Raw genomic sequence first — 20,584 nt, forward strand, 5'->3', positions numbered from 1 at the left:
GTGGGAAAATAATTGTGGCAGGAGTATCACTGTAAACTGAGATAGCCTCAGACCACAGACAAGCCCCTTTGACTTACTAACTTACGATTACAATTTTTTTATTTTACCAGGTAAGGCCCACTGAGCTATGTAGCTCTTTTTCAGAAGCGACCTGGCCACAAATGATAGCTCAACTTATCATGTGCGAATTATTGGCAGCCAAATATTATAAATGCATGTTTGTAAATATGCGGAGGGAAAACCAGAGGACCCGGAGAAATATCCACGTGACCATGGGGAGAACATGCAAATTCTAAATATACAGGCGTCAGGGTCGGGATCGAACCCACGACGTCCTGTATACCAGGCGAAGGACTTCACGTCTCACCACCCACTTGGTGAGAGGCTACAGTCTTATGCACCTCCTCGTTGGAATACAGCAAACGCTTCCCTCTCATGGGTTTAGCTGTCACGGTTTTGCGCCAAATGTATTGAGTTACAGCTTGCTGATCGTGCCCCTGTGGCTCGACCATTCGCGGTTGACCGCGAGATCCTGTACGCATCGTAACTGCACTGCCCGCGATGATGCTGCTGCTGCAGCGTAAGAACACCCGCGCGGTGCCGTCTTGTCTCCAACTTGTCTCCCAAGCGGCCCATCTTGGGTCTCAGGTCAAGCGGCGCTCCCAACCTCCAATGAGGATGCAGTGAGCTTCATCCACACCATTTTCCTTCTTGCAGTGTACAGTATTGTACACTTCATTAATTGTTTTCATTCTATATATTTACCGTACAAGGTTTTATTTGATACTAGAAATTATTAATCAAATGAATCATTTGGCGGGACCCCGGGGTCCCGCAAAAATCAGGTCAATAATTATTATTTTTCAGTCCTCCCACTCGTGATCCCGGCAGCAACGCGCCGCCCGCCCAGACTCGTGCCAACAAGCGCCAGCAGGCGGCGATCAACACGATGGGCGCCACCCCACCGGCCAAATGCAAGCCCCGGGGCGTCCGCTGCAGTCGCGCCCGGCGACAACGCCCTCCGGTCAGCCATCGATCCTCAGCTTCTTTGACAAGGCGAGCCCGCCCCCGCAGTGAATTGAACGTGTTTATGTAATTTTTCAACTATTTACGAAACTTAGTGCCCTGAGTAGCTCTCGACGAAGCCAATCGATTGACACTAGTTTTGTTGTCGGTAAGGCAAGACTCGTGTCGCTACGCAGTTTTTCCCACCCCGGGGCAGTGATGGGACCCCGGGGTCCCGCCAATTGCTTCATATTACATCCAAAATACTTTCTGTATAACGTTTGGGTTGATGATGTAGGGTAACATAAAACAAAAAGAGGGGTTGGTGTCCTATTATGAACCGTGAATCAATTCCTAGTTTTCACATTTGCCTTTTAGTTTGCGGTTCGCGGATTTACCGATTGCGGCGATTTTAAAGTACATAACCAGACCCACGATGGGCAACGGTTTGCTGTCATGAAAGTGAAGAGTCGAGAGAAGAGTGAGAGAGGGACACACCGCCCTGCTGAGCGTAGGCCTGCACCACGCCTGACTTTCCTTCTCCCGTCTCGTAGATGGCGACCACAGAGATGTTGTAGCAAATAAGAGGCTTCATGTGTTCTGCAACCACACATCATGAAATACATCATCATCATGATCAAATACATCATCATCAGTGGGTGGCAGGGTGGTGTTTAATGTTAAGTATTTTGACCATTGATATGGCTTGTGTTGTTGCCCTGGAGACCGGGAGATGGATGGTCGATGTTCAGTCGCCATGTTGATGGCATTCGTCGTAATTTCTGCTCAGGTTTATCAAGGTGGCTCTTGGTCGAGCACACGTCCGGGAGTTTGGGAAGCCATGCACTGAGCAATATTGGACGTGTTCGGTGTAAATGACGAGGAAAATCCGAGCACGAACAAGGGCACACTCGCCCGCACGTACGACCGCATACCGGAGAGGACCACATGGGTGGTGTTGGCGGGGACGCAGTGCCAATGCATGGACGGAGTCGTCTGATCGTCGTCAGCGACGACCCACTCCACCACGTATCCCTCCACCGCGCGTCGCCTCTCATGGCCACGTGGCTTTGGCGGGGCCCATCTCACGGCCATGCCACCACCGCCACTGCCCTTGTCTTCGTGGGCCTCTACGTTGAAGGGCGCAGGCAGCACTATGGAGAATCAAACGTTATCGATCTATGAGACAGCCAGTGGCATGGTGAGATAATCATACAAATGTGTTCCTTTTGGGGTGCGTTGGCTAAGCCTGGGCAGACACAGAACTTGGTTCCAGTGGCCAAGCGGAAGACCATAAATTCAGAACATGGTTTTACTTTTCAATGATTTTCACTAGCATGTGAATGTGCCATCCATAGGGTTTCTCATCTGTAGGTATACATGGTGTGCAGGGAGGTTATTGAAGGCTTTAATAGTCTGGAAGGTGCATGTTATATTGGATCTTAATAGGTCTCTTAAAAATGAGAATACCAATGACTTTCCAGGATTACCACAGATAGTTGTGGTGGTGTATGATGGTAGTCGTGGTGGTGGTGATAATGATGATGGTAGTTGCGGTGGTGGTGGGTGAAGATGTTGGTCGTAGTAGTGGTGGTGATGATGATGTGCACATAGCCTGGCCAAGCGTCGTGGTGACATCACTGCCACTTAGTGGTGAATGGCGGTTGTTGTTGGTGATGATGACAATGGTAAATATCATGGTCACGCTAATAATCCTGATAATGATGTTGATGATAGTGATACCAGTTGATGATGGTAAGGTACAACACACTCGGCTGGTCCCCATGTCTCAGATAAGAGGAGCCGCATAGAATTTTCCTGGAGGCGCATCTCTAGAGCTGCCTGTAGTGGAGGCTGTCTCCTGCCAGCAGTGGCACAAGCAAGACACTGCAGTGCTGCACATTTACATTTGACCACCTCCAATCGTGAACGTCGTGCTCTGTTCATTCCTCGTGTACGTGTAGTGACATCGTGGGATGTCACTGTGCTGTGCCGGCACCTTGAGGGGCACGGCGTGCGATGTAACGACATCACAAACACCACTATGATGTGGGTGTAGTACCGGCCCTAGAGGGGCTCGGTGAGTGCTGGTTGATAGCACTGGATGGCACCACGCTTGGCGTGCAATGCCAGCACTACAGGATAGGGTGTGGGTGTGCCAGGGTTACTAAAGGCCATGGCACTCTGGTTGACCCGAGAGGACACGTGACCAGTTAAGTCTACAAAGGGGCCCCATGTGGGGACTAGGGGTGGTCACGTGATCTGGGTCCAGATCCTGCTCGAGGATTCTGGAAGGTGGTCGTGGCCAAGGGCGGAGCCAGCCACGCCGCAGAGAATATAAGCCGGGTCCCCCAGAGGGACCGGCGTTGTTGTTCATCTTGACCAAGCCTTCGTCTACGTCCTACGTTCTACCAAGTCTCCAACACGTGGACCTGGACCTGAGCTGTGGTCTCGGTCCGTAGTAGCTAGTTATGGTGTAATTAGTGTAGTTAGCCTGGTGGTCACCACCATAGGTTGTTATTCTGTTAAGGGGCAGTTACCCCATATGTTGGTGTTAAATAAATGTGTTGCCTCCAAGAGTATGTCTGCGACTTGGTTGAACTCACTGCATACGTAACAGAACTAACAAACCTCGGGCGGACAGGCGTAGCCAACTGCAGGGTGACGACCCGGCCAGGTTGTTCGCTTGCACGCACCACTCTGAAGGGACCTGCACCTTTCCCAGCTGTAGTGAGTACAGAGGCTGCGACTCCAGCCCATGTTGCACCACCTTTGCTTGGGTCTCCCCGTTCACTCGGTCCATCACGTGGTACGATGTCACTGGGCCCCGCGCCTCCTTGGCACTCAGAGGCTGTGGAATACAGGTTTAGTTGCTGAGCACAGGCTACCATAGGGGCAGTCAAGACCTCGCAGTCAGCCTAGGCCTATCGAAACTGAGCAATAAACTGCAATAAAGCTCAACACAATGCCGGTATCAGATACCAGTACAAATCTATTCATACCACCAGCATGCTGATGCCAAGTCCCGGAGTGCCCAGGTCAAACATGGACAGGTGGCAGCCCTAGGCAAGTCACCTTCCACAGCAGGGTGAGGTTGAAGACTTCATCCGAGGGGCCTGGGCTGAGGATCTTCCACACCTCTGGGCCAACCAATGGTTCTGTGCCGCGAAATGAATCACAAGCATACTCATCGTCATCATCGTCAATGTGATCATCTGCATCATAATCACCATTACATTCTTACTGAACAGATCTTTTAAAGGTTAACGATGATTTTGTACAGCGATCCCCACATACAGAGGTCAGCAACTAAAATAAAAATACCTTTTTTTTTAATTCGGTAAAAAAACGGAATATTTCAAGAGCCGCAATGCATGTGAATGCGAGACGATGGCCCTTGATAAATAACATCACGAAGCAGTCCTTTTAAAGAGCCGCACACGGCTCTAGAGCCACAGGTTGCCGACCCCTGCCTATGCAGGTGCACGGTGTGCATTGAGAGGGCGCGAGGTGAGAGGCCGCGCGGGTGAGAGGGTGTGCGTCCTCACGAGCTGGCGGCGTAGAGAAGCACTTCCTTTGTCCCCAGGTCCCCTTCGGCGCCTTAGCCACTGGCTGCGAGCAGCGTATGCGCACGCAGTAGGCGGTATCCGGCGCGAGGCCGTGAATGTCCCATATTTGTGACCGCAAGCTCCTGTTGAACACCTGCCTCGTAATGGCGAGCGGTGGAGAGGGGTGCCAACGTTAGCGCGAATCCCGAGGCGTTCCCGTGTACATTGGGGACGGGTAGCGCAAGGGCTCACAAAGTGCGAAAAACCAACGGTCATCCAACAAATCGAGAAAAGGAGTGGTTGAATTTGGTCATGGCCAACATAGAGTGAGGGAAAAAGTATTTGATCCCCTGCTGATTTTGTACGTTTGCCCACTGACAAAGAAATGATCAGTCTATAATTTTAATGGTAGGTTTATAGGAACAGTGAGAGACAGAATAACAACAAAATCCAGAAAAACGCATGTCAAAAATATTATAAATTGATTTGCATTTTATTGAGGGAAATAAGTATTTGACCCCCTCTCAATCAGAAAGATTTCTGGCTCCCAGGTGTCTTTTATACAGGTAACGAGGTGAGATTAGGAGCACACTCTTAAAGGGAGTGCTCCCTAATCTCAGCTTGTTACCTGTATAAAAGACACCTGTCCACAGAAGCTATCAATCAATCAATCAGATTCCAAACTCTCCACCATGGCCAAGACCAAAGAGCTCTCCAAGGATGTCAGGGACAAGATTGTAGACCTACACAAGGCTGGAATGGGCTACAAGACCATTGCCAAGCAGCTTGTTGAGAAGGTGACAACAGTTGGTGTGATTATTCGCAAATGGAAGAAACACAAAATAACTGTCAATCTCCCTCGGCCTGGGGCTCCATGCAAGATCTCACCTCGTGGAGTTGCAATGATTATGAGAACGGTGAGGAATCAGCCCAGAACTACACGGGAGGATCTTGTCAATGATCTCAAGGCAGCTGGGACCATAGTCACCAAGAAAACAATTGGTAACACACTACGCCGTGAAGGACTGAAATCCTGCAGCGCCCGCAAGTACCCCTGCTCAAGAAAGCACATATACATGCCCGTCTGAAGTTTGCCAATGAACATCTGAATGATTCAGAGGACAACTGGGTGAAAGTGTTGTGGTCAGATGAGACCAAAATGGAGCTCTTTGGCATCAACCCAACTCGCCGTGTTTGGAGGAGGAGGAATGCTGCCAATGACCCCAAGAACACCATCCCCACTGTCAAACATGGAGGTGGAAACATTATGCTTTGGGGGTGTTTTTCTGCTAAGGGGACAGGACAACTTCACCGCATCAAAGGGACGATGGACGGGGCCATGTACTGTCAAATCTTGGGTGAGAACCTCCTTCCCTCAGCCAGGGCATTGAAAATGGGTCGTGGATGGGTATTCCAGCATGACAATGACCCAAAACACACGGCCAAGGCAACAAAGGAGTGGCTTAAGAAGAAGCACATTAAGGTCCTAGAGTGGCCTAGCCAGTCTCCAGACCTTAATCCCATAAAAAATCTGTGGAGGGAACTGAAGGTTCGAGTTGCCAAACGTCAGCCTCGAAACCTTAATGACTTGGAGAAGATCTGCAAAGAGGAGTGGGACAAAATCCCTCCTGAGATGTGTGCAAACCTGGTGGCCAACAACAAGAAACGTCTGACCTCTGTGATTGCCAACAAGGGTTTTGCCAACAAGTACTAAGTCATGTTTTGCAGAGGGGTCAAATACTTATTTCTCTCATTAAAATGCAAATCAATTTATAACATTTTTGACATGCGTTTTTCTGGATTTTGTTGTTGTTATTGTGTCTGTCACTGTTCAAATAAACCTACCATTAAAATTATAGACTGATCATTTCTTTGTCAGTGGGCAAACGTACAAAATCAGCAGAGGATCAAATACTTTTTTCCCTCACTGTAAATAACTTTTTTTATTTTCCCCGGTAAGGCCCACTGAGCTATGTAGTTCTTTTTTTAGAAGCGACCTGCCCACAAATGATAGTTCGACGAAGTGGCTTATCATGTGGAAATGTATAGCAGCCAAATACCCTAAACACATTTTTCTAAATGTGGAGGGAAGGACCGGAGGACCTGGAGGTAAATCCACACGATCACGGGGAGAGAGACACGCAAACTCCAAATATACAGGCATCGGGGTCGGGATCAAATCCACGATCTCCTGCATACCAGGCGAGGGAATTAACATCTCGCCACCGCAGTACCCCATATCACCCAACGGCCAGTTTGTTGGTTTAATTGTTGATTACGGCAGCGTTATAGCAACATACACCACCATACCCAGGCACACACAAAGAAATGATCCCCCGTATTGCCTTAATAGACTGTTGGGGCAAGTGCTGTTAGCGAGCACCTATGAAGGCTGGAGCCGCACACGAGGGGGGGTTGGTGGCCAGCACCATGCCCGGCTGCCTTTGTCTCCCCAGTGGTGATGTTTATTCACCACAGCAGGTCGAATCACCCTCGGGGAGGCCCAGGAGCAGTTCAGATATCGTCATTGGTCTTGACCGTGAGCGGAAATCTAACTCGGATCGTCAGGTTCGTAGCGCAGTGCGCCAACAGCTATCCTACCGCTCCCCACAGTTGTACCGTCACACTGGTCCTATGGTTACCGTTCTCCAGGCCTCTTCATTGCCGTAAGCCAGACGCAGATCACATTTGTATTCGATGCTTATGCCCGTCTGTGCTGTCCACTTGACGCTGATGTGGTCGGCGATGTGAGTGTACTTCACAATCTGTAGAGCTGGCGGCTCAATTGTAACTGCGCACAAAACGGACAAACATATCACTCAAATGTAAACGTGCTCATGTCGTATAAAGTCGGAATTAATATATTTTTTTAAATATCTACGGTAACTCAGCTGATACCACCAACCCATTACACACAAAACCCTGGTCTTGCATAGAGTTGATCCTGGGATTCAAGCTAAGGTTGCCACTTGTCCGGGTTTGACCCAGAGAAGCCAAGAATTGGCATTTCTCTTATTTTCACGCTGCTCCAATGACAACGTTAATATTTAGCCGCTGAACAAACTAGAATCCAATTAGCTATAAATATATTTTTCACAGATGTCCAGTAGGGGCGGGTAAGAACGTTATAACAACAGTACAAAAACACGATAGTAGTGCAAAGTACAAGATAAACAAATCACCTAAAGACAAACAAAGAAAAAACATCCTACCAGACAAAGCCCACTGAGGTATTAACTTATTTTTCAGAAGCGACCTGGCCACAAATGACAGCTCAGCAAAGTGGCTTATCGTTTGGATAAGCTTTGGGGGCGGGCGGCGTTCACCCACTGTTCTGCACCATTTCTCGCTGCCTAGGGATCATCACGACAGACAACATTCGCAATCCCCTAGACCAGGGGTGGGGAACCTTTTTTCTGCCAAGGTCCATTAGGATATTTAGAACATCATTCGCGGGCCATACAAAATTATCAACTTAAAAATTAGCCTGTTGTATTTGGTCAAACATTGTATTAACTCACCCCTAATGTAATGGCTGGAACTGCTTCTCTTTGGCGAGGCGTGTGGTGATGTTAGCTGGTATTGATGATGTCGCTACTCGCAACTGCTTTTCCAGGTTTGCTCCTAGATTTATTGAATTTCGAGTCCCGTATGCGGTTGCCTGGTAGGGCCAGACCAAATGATTTCGCGGGCCTAATACGACCCGCGGGTTGGACTTCCCCACCCCTGCCCTCGACCGTGGTGGCTCTGCACGCATGCCCCCTCCTTGGTCCATCCTGCCGACAACGCCGGCCACGTTAAGGAGGGAAGGGGCCGTCGGTTCTGCTGGTCGCCCTGCATTATGCCACGAAGACAGCTCGACTGCAGCCTCGTAACTGGGAATTACCGACCGATGAGCGAATGCGTGCGATCGCGTAAGGCCCTGCCGTGTCGGGTTGATGTGACACGTACCGAAGTCGTTGGGCATCAAAGAGAATGGGGGCGAGCGCGATTGTCCAAGCGCGTTATGAACTTCCACCCACAACTCCCAGTGTCTGTGGAAATCTAACTTGGATCCGGGGAGGTCAACAGTTTGTGCTCCCTCCACGCGTTCGCACATCTTGATTTTGTCTTTGCCAACCCTGCGGTGCACAGACATTGAAAGCCACACACCAAAGTTCAAAACACTGCCAATGTGATTTCAGTGCTCAACAGTCTGCCCGTATTTTGTGAACAGAATTTGTTTGCAGTTGAAAATAAAACGAATTTTATGGGTGGGGCGGCCGGTGATAGAGCCAATGTGACTTGTTTATTGTATGTTGAATTTCTTTCGCACCGTACGTAGCCAACCATGCTAATTGGATGTGCGGGGGAAGGACATCAAACTAATGTGGCAGCCAGTGTGGTCATATTTCCGGTGCGGAGGTGCCAGCGGGGGCGGAAGTAGCCAACGGTGCTGGCCCGATGCAAATGTCCTAGGAACAGCGCCTTGTTATTGGCCAGTGGAGGAATTCTTGTCGCCCTGTTCTCTTAATTTATTTTGAACAGGTGGCAGTGCCCGGTGGGAGTGGTATCGTTCAGCCAATGAGATGCAGCAAGATGCATCTCATTGGGGCAGACAAACAGGACGGCTAATTTTTATATTTTTTATCGATTCTATCTGAATCGATTCCTATTGGCATTAATTTTTTTGTTAAACATTCTGTTTGATTAAACGTATTTTAAAGCATGTTTTTGTGAAATGGGGTGCTGCCCCAATGCCCCTACAGACCAGCCATCACTAAATTACTGATATGTTGGAAGAGGTTTCTAATCCGGAAAGTTTAGTTTTAAATCGAACAAGGATGTAAATGTGTCCCAGTATCAAAGAGTGTAAATACTTTTGTATTAAGGTCTAACCAGAATGGATATCTCCTCCCTAATTAGAATAACTCTATGAATTGTATGCGCAGAACATCACTCAGCTGATATAATAGAGCCCAGGATAAAGGTTACAACGCCAATTAGAATGTACATTTTGCAAGCCTTTCCCCCTACTGGCAGACTAAAGCCCGATTGCAGGACCTTTATTGAGTCACCTTGTGCCCACAGGAACGGCTGACACTGGGGGTGAACTTGAAAATGTTTGAGATGAGAATTGACGTTAAGTTGCTTGTCGTTGGTGAAGTGTAAAAGTGCTCGTAGATGCCCGCGTAAACGTTGCTCTAGCAAAACAAATCAGTGTCGTTATAAAGCAGCTGATGCCCACAGTGGCTTAATTTGGCAACATTCCATCTGTGAAATTAACCAAAAATATTGGTTCAATTGTCAAGTAAGGCTCTTGCTGTGGAAAGAATAAAAAGGCCACAAAGGTTTTTTCAGCAGCCACAGCCAATCTAACACGTGGGGTTTCCGTGTAGATTCTGCATCTCATGGCACAGTGAAATATAATCGCGGGTTAAAAACGACCAATTTTTTTGGGAAAGTAACTTGACTGACGGTGGTTACTTTAAATATCTGAACTTTGGCAGTGCCGTAAATGTGCTCTTAAGCACAACCCTAAAACACCAACAGAACAGGTGAACAAGACCCATAATTGAGGGTTTTTGGGTGAAATCATGTAAATATAAATGTGTCGTTAAACCCGCCACCACCCGACACATTTATATTTACTCGATCTAACCCCAAAAAAAGCCTCTTATGGATAATATTGCTCACGAAATCCTAAACGTTAAACAGATAAGCAATGTGTCTCCTTTGTGTCGCTTGTTTCTCCACAAAACAATTAAAAGTATTTCTTACACAACCCATTGGTCCAACAGCCTCCAGGGAGTGATAATTTCAACAGCACCGATAAAGCACAAGCAAACTCTGCACCGGTTTTTACAAAGAGTGCATCATCAGTTGAGTAGATGTCCTTTAAAAACAATGCATAATGCTGTAGTTGGGACTCAATGATGGCTTTGATGTAAACGTGCTGTTTGAGCCGACTTGCCGGAGGACACATCAACCATTAAGCCAGCCAACTACCTGGGAGTGTTTGCGGCTGCCTGGCCTCCCCTAACATTTATGTCGGTGGCCGAGAGAGCATTAATGGGAGAGAAACAGATATTAATTATGTACACAGAGGTGGAGACATTTCCCTATGGGTGTCCCCTCCAAAACCCCTGAGTGTCGTGCATGACCAGGTTGAAGTGCGCCTGACGTGGCTCACTCTTGGTAGCACAGCTGGGAGTCGGTCTTGAGCAGCGAGTCATGTCCCAGCTTCCAGCTGCACGACAGCGCGCCCATCTCTCCCCCGCGGACCTCACACCGCGGCTGCGACGGGGCGTCCGGGATATCTGCACTCGTCAATGACAAAGAGACCCATTGCTCGGCACAGGGGCCCCGGCGGTAAACGGCAGGTTTATTTACTTGAGTAAGGTTATTAAGAGCTCAGGGAAGGAGACGATGGAAGGGAATTCCTAAGTCGGGTTGAGCTATATAGACTGTCAGAGTTATCGCCTACAAGAAAGGACGGTGTGATTGGCAGCATGAACCAACACTCGCATGTGTATCCTAAGTGGTGATGTTAATTCAGTGCACGAACCACTCATTGACTACGGGTTTTACATGGGTAAAGTCCAGGACTAATTGAGATACCAATTACTTTGCACTCTGATCGTGTTTTTGTATTGTTTGTTTTAACTTTCTTACCCGCCGCGACTGGGCGTCTGTGACAAAGAGCTTCATAGCTCATCGGATTCCACCAGTATAAACACATTCCGATTCACCAATGCTGTTGCTGATAGAGAGGTGAACCCACGACAGCCTAAAACTATGAACTAAACAAAAAAATGTCCAGGTAAGCCTCACTGAGCTATATAGCCACCAATCGTATATAGCTCGGTGACTCCCATCCTCCCAGACCACAGGCAAATAAAATACTCAATGGTCAAATCCAACACCCCATGCTCACTGGGAGATGGGCAGCACAATGAGTAGGAGACGTCTGAAAGTAGTGGCTTAAGAGGCTCTGGTCTAGGGCTGTTGGGACCCCTCGTGTAGTACAACTACAAAAAAGAGAGAAGCCTTAGGTCGGCCAGTGGCACCCACGAAAGAGGGTTGTAGGGATGCTGGGTAAGCAAAGCATTGCCAATAGATCATCATGAGAATCCCCACTCCCCAGAAAATAACTAATAATAGGCGAGATGCATTGTTCACTTTATGGTTTAGATGAACGAGCCTGTTTGTTCACCCATATGGAAAATTCTTCATCCACGCAAATGCACAGACAATAGGAAGAATGGATGTGTGGATAACATAAAGGTCTGCTGCCAATTGATTCGGGGCCATGAAATACAGGAAAGAAGTACAGCGGTGAATATTTACGGCCTAATTTTGAGTGGGATATTTGTAAGCAGTGGCAAGCATAGTGAAGGATGGAAAAATACCCAATGACAGACATGGCACGGGCAGACCGTCATCGATTGATCAATTGATAATGGCTGGAACATTCAGTCCATGTAATTGATTTCCAAGCCCTTTTTATTCACGTAACAAACACAAAAAGTCCATATTAGAGTTGTTTTGGGTTAGATCGCGTAAATATATAAAAGTGTCGTTAAAACCTGCCACCACCCAACACAGCCAACTTGTAATTACTGGCAAAACGTCGTACTCAGATTATAAATGTTGTGGCTTGGCTCTCCAACACACCGGGTGCCCCAGTAGGATGATGGTGTGGGTATGAAGGATTTCCCAGTAGGATGATGGCGTGGACATGGACGATGTCCCAGTAGGATGATGGCGTGGACATGGACGATGTCTCAGTAGAAAGATGGAGTTGGCATGAAGAATGTCCCAGTAGGAAGATGGAGTGGGCATGAAGGAGCGCGTGAGCCATGCAGGCGGAGACTCACAGCCCACGCGGACTGTGGCCTCGTCCACAACCACGGAGCCTTGTAAGTCGCAGTGCACCACACACTGCACGAGGCCCTGCGGCGGCTTCACCGACCCCACCGTCACATTAGCCGACAGAACGTGACATTCCCTCCCCGAGACAGCCGCACGACCATCAGGGGTCGTCGTGGTGGTGGTGCCTCTGGAGGAAATCCTTGTGGAGCCGTTTGTGTTTATGGTGGCAGTGGTGGTGACGTAGTTTGTTGTCGTATTGCTGGAGGTGAGCTCGGCAGTGGTGGTGGCGGGGGATTGGCTGGGCTGCAGCCTTAATCCGTCGAGGCGAATGTAGAAGTCGTGATTGAGGCAGTTGTTTGGGCACATTTCCACCGCGCAATGGGCCCAGAGGCTGCCCCCGGCACGCACGGGATTGCTGGACAGCTGGAGTCTCCCAGACAGCGGCAGGCAGAAGGTTCCTGACAAAGATAAACATCTCCCATATAGCCATAACACTGTTGGGGCAAGTGCTGTCAACGAGTAGCACCTATGAAGGCCGGTACGGCACACGAAGGGATTCAGTGGCCAGCACCACGTCCGGCCGCCTTTGTCTCCCCAGTGGCGATGTTTACACATCGTACTCATTCGAGGTTGAGTCGACCTAGGTGAGGCACCACGACCTGTTCAGATAATCGTCACCGGTGTTGGCCGCGGGGACCATGACCGACCAGCAGCAGGGGGGGGGGGGAGTAGAGTGAGTGGAGTGAGTGGAGTGAGTGGGTGGAGTGAGTGAGTGGAGTGAGTGAGTGGAGTGAGTGGAGTTAGTGGAGTGAGTGGAGTGAGTGAGTGGAGTGAGTGGGTGGAGTGAGTGAGTGAGTGTGTGGAGTGAGTGAGTGAGTGGAGTGAGTGAGTGGAGTGGGTGGAGTGAGTGAGTGAGTGGAGTGAGTGAGTGGAGTGAGTGAGTGGAGTGAGTGAGTGAGTGGAGTGAGTGAGTGGAGTGAGTGGAGTTAGTGAGTGGAGTGAGTGGGTGGAGTGAGTGGAGTGAGTGAGTGGAGTTAGTGAGTGGAGTGAGTGGGTGGAGTGAGTGAGTGGAGTGAGTGAGTGAGTGGAGTGAGTGAGTGAGTGGAGTGAGTGAGTGGAGTGAGTGAGTGGAGTTAGTGAGTGGAGTGAGTGGAGTGAGTGAGTGAGTGGAGTGAGTGAGTGAGTGGAGTGAGTAAGTGGAGTGAGTGAGTGGAGTGAGTGAGTGAGTGGAGTGAGTGGATGGAGTGAGTGGAGTGTGTGAGTGAGTGGAGTGAGTGAGTGGAGTGAGTGAGTGGAGTTAGTGGAGTGAGTGGAGTGAGTGAGTGGAGTGAGTGGGTGGAGTGAGTGAGTGGAGTGAGTGAGTGAGTGGAGTGAGTGAGTGGAGTGGGTGGAGTGAGTGAGTGAGTGGAGTGAGTGAGTGGAGTGAGTGGAGTGAGTGGAGTGAGTGAGTGGAGTGAGTGAGTGGAGTGAGTGAGTGGAGTGAGTGGAGTTAGTGAGTGGAGTGAGTGGGTGGAGTGAGTGGAGTGAGTGAGTGGAGTTAGTGAGTGGAGTGAGTGGGTGGAGTGAGTGAGTGGAGTGAGTGAGTGAGTGGAGTGAGTGAGTGAGTGGAGTGAGTGAGTGGAGTGAGTGAGTGGAGTGAGTGAGTGGAGTTAGTGAGTGGAGTGAGTGGAGTGAGTGAGTGAGTGGAGTGAGTGAGTGGAGTGAGTGAGTAAGTGGAGTGAGTGAGTGGAGTGAGTGAGTGAGTGGAGTGAGTGGATGGAGTGAGTGGAGTGTGTGAGTGAGTGGAGTGAGTGAGTGGAGTTAGTGGAGTGAGTGAGTGGAGTGAGTGGTGTGAGTGAGTGGAGTGAGTGAGCGGAGTGACTCACTCACTCCCCCCCCCTCCGCTGCTGGTCCGTCATGGTCCCCACCCGTTCCTGGTCCATCATGGCCCATGCACCTCCTACGTACATCGTGCTCATTTTTATGCTAATTCCTTTGTCAAGCGTTTTGCTTCCTCCCACACAGCTTAAAGGACGCGACCTGGGCTTGGCTATTTTCACTCCAACGCTGTCCTCGTGACAGCATGGTCCATTCACCTGATGAAGGCCACTTGTGTTGTGGCCGAAACGTCGTGAATTTTTAATTTTTGTTTTTTGTTGTTTTTTACGTGACTTTACCGAATAGAACCAAAGAGTATGGATCCTTGCAGTCACGAAAGCTTTAAATCTAACATAGTAATTATACTCTATTGTAATTATAATACATTGTAATTATGATCCATTGAAATTATAATCAATTGTAATTACAATCCATCTCCAGATATATATAAAAGGCAAAGTTGTGATTATGTGTGTCTGTTCAAAATGTTTAGCATACTTCCCGACATGCAACAAACTTGAAATTTGCCATGTGGTTACTTTCCAGACTGTACACAATGCAAAAATTATAAAAATCAACTTTTGTATAATTTTTTTTTGGGGGGGGGGGGGGGGCGCAATAATGCATATATTTTGCACGGCAAGTGACCTGTGACGTCACATCTGTCATGTCACCCGCGCATGCGTAGTGGTTAGCACGCTGCACTACGAACCGAGATCGATTCCCGTTCACGGACACCACCGGTGACGATTATTTGAACCGATTCCTGGGGCTCCCCTAGGTCGACTCAGCCTCAAACGAGTAACTGGTGTGGTGTGTGAACATCGCCACTGGGGAGACAAAGGCGGCCGGGCGTCGTGAATCCAAGTCCCGGGCGAAGCCGGGTAGTAAAGCTCGTTGTAAATACAATCCATTGTAAATATAATCCATTGTAAATATAATCCGTTGTAAATAAAATCCATTGTAAATACAATCCATTGTAAATACAATCCATTGTCAATGCAATCCATTGTAAATATAATCCATTGTAAATATAATCCATTGTAAATACAATACATTGTAAATATAATCCATTGTAAATACAATCCATTGTAAATATAATCCATTGTAAATACAATCCATTGTAAATATAATCCATTGTAAATACAATCCATTGTAAATATAATTCATTGTAAATATAATCCATTGTAAATATAATCCATTGTAAATATAATCCATTGTAAATATAATCCATTGTCAATATAATCCATTGTAAATATAATCCATTGTCAATACAATCCATTGTAAATACAATCCATTGTAAATACAATCCATTGTAAATATAATCCATTGTAAGTCGATCGGGTGCAGAGAATTCTCCCCACGAACGTATCTACAATAGCGTTGTCAGTCAATTGCGTAAAATACCGATAGACTGTACAGAGCGCGTGTTTTTTTAACACCATCACTTTTGTGCAACTCCACGAGTCGACATACAGTGTATCAGAATAAACTTCCAGAACTAAACTAAACTTTGTATTTTACCAGGTAAGGCGCGCTGAGCTTTTTTTTTTCAGAAGCGACCTGGCCACAAATGATAGCTCAACAAAGTGGCTTATCACGTGGAAATGCATCGAAGCCAAAAGACTCTAAACGCGTGTCGACTCTAAATGTGGAGGGGAAACCCGCAGAGGGTCGGGATCGAACCGGCGACCTCCTGCATACCTGGCGAGGTAGTTAACATCTCGCCAACAACCTTTTGCGTCTCAGTCGGGAGCATTCGACACGACGTGTACAGACAGCGGCAGCTGCACCGCGACTACCACTGCGTGACGCTTCCACAGCTTCCTCGGGACGCGTCTCTGCACGGTTCCGCTCGGCCGCCACCTGCCTCTTGCCGCAGTCTTCACCATCACGAATGGCTGCGTTAACGCCGCCTTGGGGGACGTCCATAAATGACGTCACGAGATTTTTGACTCCCCCCCCTCCCTCTCGTCGTCACACGGCGTCACAAAAAGTCAGACCCCCCCCTAAAATATGACGTCACAAAGCTCTGCCCCCCCCTCCCCCAAAAATAAAACATGCTTCAAATCGCTTTAAACTATTGTCATTGTAGTGCGTATTTAATGTGCCGCCGCACTCTGATGTTGTAGGAGAACACATTTATTAAAAAGTCTATTTAATTAAGTAGAACGTGTTGTCTATATTTATTTAAAGTTGCGCATTTTGATGTGACGTCACATTTCTCAACACCCCCCCCTTGTCACACATCGTCACAAATGTCTGACCCCCCCCTAGGTGCGTGACGTCATTTATGTACGGCCCCGAAGAGAATGGTAGTGACGGTCAAACGAGAATGGCTCACCTTGCCAGGCCGCACTGAAAATCACTGCAACGTTCAGGACTGTGGTGTAAGACATGCCACAGAGCCTGGGTCTCCGACCTGTTTGGAAACAAGAGATACAATTTATATAGAACACAGCGTGGGGGATGTTCCGAGTGCTGAGTGGGTAACGGTCGGGGACATTTAGGAAACGTGACCCCAATTGATTCAGCTGCTGTGCCGGTAGATCGAACCCAGCGACCTTTGGATTGCAAGGCCATTGTGCCAACCCTTACACCACCCGGCATCGTTCCTCAACACACATATATAAACAAACAAAAACACTGCATGCAGTACATAACAGCTCTACACACAGTATACATCCTCTTATATGCAGCCCTCTTATCCGCAACTCCTATTAATCACACAGTACTTTGGAGCATCGCCCGCAATGTCGTTATTCTGGAGACAGCAATAGTCACGCACGAGTTGTAAAATCACAATGTCACTCGCAGCAATGTCCGTGGGTATCCTATTACCCGCGATTACCCACAGATAACAGGACGATGTCGATAACTGAGATCATGATGATGAATGATTACCATTGGCGCTATACCATTTATTGCCACGAGCCAGTTCCTGCTGCTGCTGCTGCTTCTGCAACAAATGGTTTCCATTACACTCTGCTTAAGGAAGCGAGAGCCCGGGCTGCGGGGGAGGACACGGAGGCGTCAGATAAGAGACAAGGTCACAAACCAGTTTCATTTCCAGCTGGGGAGAGCGCCAAACTAAATAAAATGTAAGATCGATATGAAATGTTTCATAAAAAAATATTGATACATTAATACATGCGATGAGAATGCAAGAGTGCAGGGCAAAACAAAATAATAATTAGCTGGCTGGGAATGAAACTTTTGTGTTTGTATCATTGACCGAGAGGCATCAGAGACCCCCCCTTCGCTGCAGCATCTTGCGATGGTGACAAAGCCACAAGCATAACTCGCATCGCAAAATCATTCTCTCGGGGTATGGTTTATTTTTTAGGTGGGAAACTTAAGCGGCCGCACTGTGCTATGACCTCGGCGACGTGAGTTTGATCCCTGGCCACGGCCAACATCAGTGGCGAGCGATAGGTAAACCCGTCCTGGGCATCCTCCCTCTGTCACTTACCCTAAACTGAGCTATTTTTGTTATTTATTTTAGCAGGTAAGTTCCACTGAGCTATGTAGCTTTTTTTGCAGAAGCGACCTGGCCACAAATGATAGCTCAACGAAGTGGCGTATCACCTGGAAATATATAGTAGCCAAATAATCTAAACACGTTTCTAAACGTGGAGAAAAAACCGGAGGGTCCGGAGAAAAATCTACGCGACCGTGGGGAGAGAGACACAAAAACTCCAAATATACAGCAGCAGCAGACGTAAGGGTCGAGATCATACCCACGACCTCCTGTATACCAGGCGAGGTAGTTAACATTTCACCACTGTGGTGCCTTTACCGGCCTGCAGAGTGAGCCTGGATGAAATAACACCCATGTCCAACACTACATACAGAGGCTTTCATCCAGCAGTGGATTGTTTACAGAGGGATGAAAAATCTGTTTTGTACTGTATTTTTAAAATGTTTTTTTTACCCCAATATTAACAATGATTCCTTCCATCTCATCCGCGCACAATTTAATTGGGTCACGTACTTGCACGGTTATAATTGTAATGATTGGTATTACATAGGTAGCATTGTGCATACATTCACAATGCCTCTCACTGGCTGAGGAACCACGGACTAGCGGGAATGCAGCAGCCAGGCAGTGATTAGCAGCCGGCGCCACCAGTAATTGCCCATGCTCTGCGATCCTCTAATACACTTATTTTTTTCATACAAATTGAATTGGATAAAATTTTAAACTACAGAGGCCATGCACCCTGAGCTGTAAGTAACGATGCGTGTTAAAAACGAATTTACTGCAATCAGCCACAATGGGGGTAAACAACAAAAATCACGTTTTAAACAGTGCACACAGTTACAAAGCATAGCACAATAAATACAGCATACGCCATGTATGTACAAACCATGGTCCTTAGGCTTTGACTCTAAGTGAGTTTATGTAAAATCGTGAAGACGCGAACTTGTGTATTACTCACGCGGTTGGACGATTTCTCAGCTGCCTTGTTCTGTCTTCAGAGAGTGACTGGAGGTCGCCCTTATACTAAGGCACGGACGGGGAGGGGGATATGACTGACAAGGCGGCTGGGCTTGGCTCTGCCCATTCCGCTTTCATTTCTGGGTCACGCCGTGAGAGTCTGCGCCAAACTAGACGTTTCAGCGATTCTGTCCATTGTCGTTGCTGCACACTGAAAGCAACCTGACCAGGCAAGGAGGCCAAAAGTGTGACAAGGTTACGGGGTGCAGGTTATGGTCGGCACAGTGCGTATACAGCAACGCTTTTGCATTTGTTCTCTGAACCGCGTGTTCCTGTTTCCCAATTGCCAAGTATGAAAACCTCCGTACATCGTTGCATCCTTTTCAGTGTCAGTGCTGTAAACGCCGTTATACGTACGTGCTATGAACTTGGAAACATGAGTTTGTATTCTCATCTATTCACACCGATACCAGGGCGTCTTTGCGAACGGTAGGATGACGACCCCTGATGTTTCTCTACAAGTGACCAAAGAGTTACTACCTTAGCTGTGTCCGTCTTGTCTGTTCATAACTGACAACTCGCGTGAAGATGAGCTGCTATATTGACACCATTTTAGTTTGAAGTTGTGTTGCTGCTTCTGTCTTTGGGACTTGCCCGTAGAAAACTGGTCCGAATTGATCGATGGTAGCCCAGAACTTGGTGATAATAAAACCAGCGGTGAAAGGGTCAGTTTTAAGAATCAAAGGCACGACGTTGTTGCGTGTGACAATGCAAGGTTGCATCGGCACGCGTGACAATATTCTCGTTGTGCGCCTTGGAACGCAACATTGTCGTTAAACACCACAGAGAACAAAACGCAATTTTGACAATCACTACAGAACCCATGCCACACGCATGTTGCTTTCTCATTTCTGTGGATGTTAACAGGTTCTGGTGGGATGTCGCAAAGGCATTGTGTATGTTGACTTCTCGCAACATACGTAGCCAACCGCGCCAACTGGAGGTGCAAAGCGCATGTTCACATATGCAGACATATGGACACACAATGGTTTTAACTTTGGGCGGTCAAAACACGTTGCACTGAAGGCCATATTGAATAACGTGATAAGAGCATGGGCAAATACATATGTAATGACATAGTGACATCTACTGGTTGGAAATGGGAAGCACGGGTACAGGCACCACTATAAACATCCAATCACAACGGGAGAGGTATCTGGGCCAAAGGTAAAGGGCGGGGCTGGCCCAGATACTCCGGGAACCGGCTAGAAGGTTCCACGAGAGGGCGTGGCCGGAGGCGGAGCCTAGCCGCACCTGCGGCAATATAAGTGGAGGCGGAGGAGGACTTGTGGTCGCTGTGGAGAGCCTTGGGTCCAGACTGCGTCGCTGCTCGCCGTCATCTCTCTCCGTCGTTCGGCCACGTGGCAGATCTCCTGCGAAGTTCCACCACCCTCGCCAGCACGCCGTCAACCTGCGGCGAGGCCGGGAGTGGGAGGATGGAACCACGCTGTGGGATCGACAACGTGTAGCCTGTAGGGGTGCTAATATCTACGTGTGTACTCGGAGAGGGAAGAGGATAAGGTTGGACTGTGGTGTGCCCGAATGTGAATTGGTGGCGCTCGATATCCTTGGGCCCTTTCCAGCCACACCAAGAAGGAATACATTTATTTTAGTGGGGGTTGAATATTTTTCCCAATGGCCTATGGCTTGGCCGCTGCCTGACCAGTTGGCGGCCTCCATTGCGGAGGGGGTTTTTGTACGGTTATGTGATGGACAAGGGAGCTCCTGAGCAGTTGCTTACTGACCAAGGGCGCAATTTCTCGTCTAAACTGCTGCGTGAGGTTTGCGACGCTTTGGGTACTAGGAAAATTAGGACGTT

The 20,584-nt window shown here is 48.2% G+C and overlaps 1 protein-coding gene across 5 annotated transcripts in view; it reads right to left on the reverse strand.

Moving 5' to 3' along the window:
• Window positions 1–19,401, reverse strand: part of LOC116948503 (interleukin-31 receptor subunit alpha-like) — a 39,524-nt gene extending 20,123 nt beyond the window's left edge. For 3 of the 5 annotated variants that reach the window (XM_076071573.1, XM_076071574.1, XM_076071572.1), the window contains exons 1-11: window positions 18,707–19,399; window positions 16,609–16,686; window positions 12,413–12,865; window positions 10,726–10,852; window positions 8,505–8,674; window positions 7,196–7,344; window positions 4,554–4,707; window positions 4,081–4,163; window positions 3,637–3,856; window positions 1,941–2,159; window positions 1,504–1,605 (exon numbers count right to left, since the gene is read on the reverse strand). In XM_076071573.1, the coding sequence (XP_075927688.1) occupies window positions 1,504–1,605; window positions 1,941–2,159; window positions 3,637–3,856; window positions 4,081–4,163; window positions 4,554–4,707; window positions 7,196–7,344; window positions 8,505–8,674; window positions 10,726–10,852; window positions 12,413–12,865; window positions 16,609–16,663 (1,732 nt within the window). In that variant the 5' untranslated portion in view covers window positions 16,664–16,686; window positions 18,707–19,399. Of the gene's footprint in view, window positions 1–1,503; window positions 1,606–1,940; window positions 2,160–3,636; window positions 3,857–4,080; window positions 4,164–4,553; window positions 4,708–7,195; window positions 7,345–8,504; window positions 8,675–10,725; window positions 10,853–12,412; window positions 12,866–16,608; window positions 16,687–18,706 lie in introns of all 5 variants that reach the window. The other 2 variants (XM_076071570.1, XM_076071571.1) reach the window with 2 other exon arrangements.
• Between the last annotated feature and the right edge of the window lie 1,183 nt (window positions 19,402–20,584).

Source organism: Petromyzon marinus, chromosome 33, assembly GCF_048934315.1.
Source record: "Petromyzon marinus isolate PM22_M1 ecotype Great Lakes invasive population chromosome 33, UKy_Petmar_22M1.pri1.0, whole genome shotgun sequence".
Classification (NCBI taxonomy): Eukaryota; Metazoa; Chordata; class Hyperoartia; order Petromyzontiformes; family Petromyzontidae; genus Petromyzon; species Petromyzon marinus.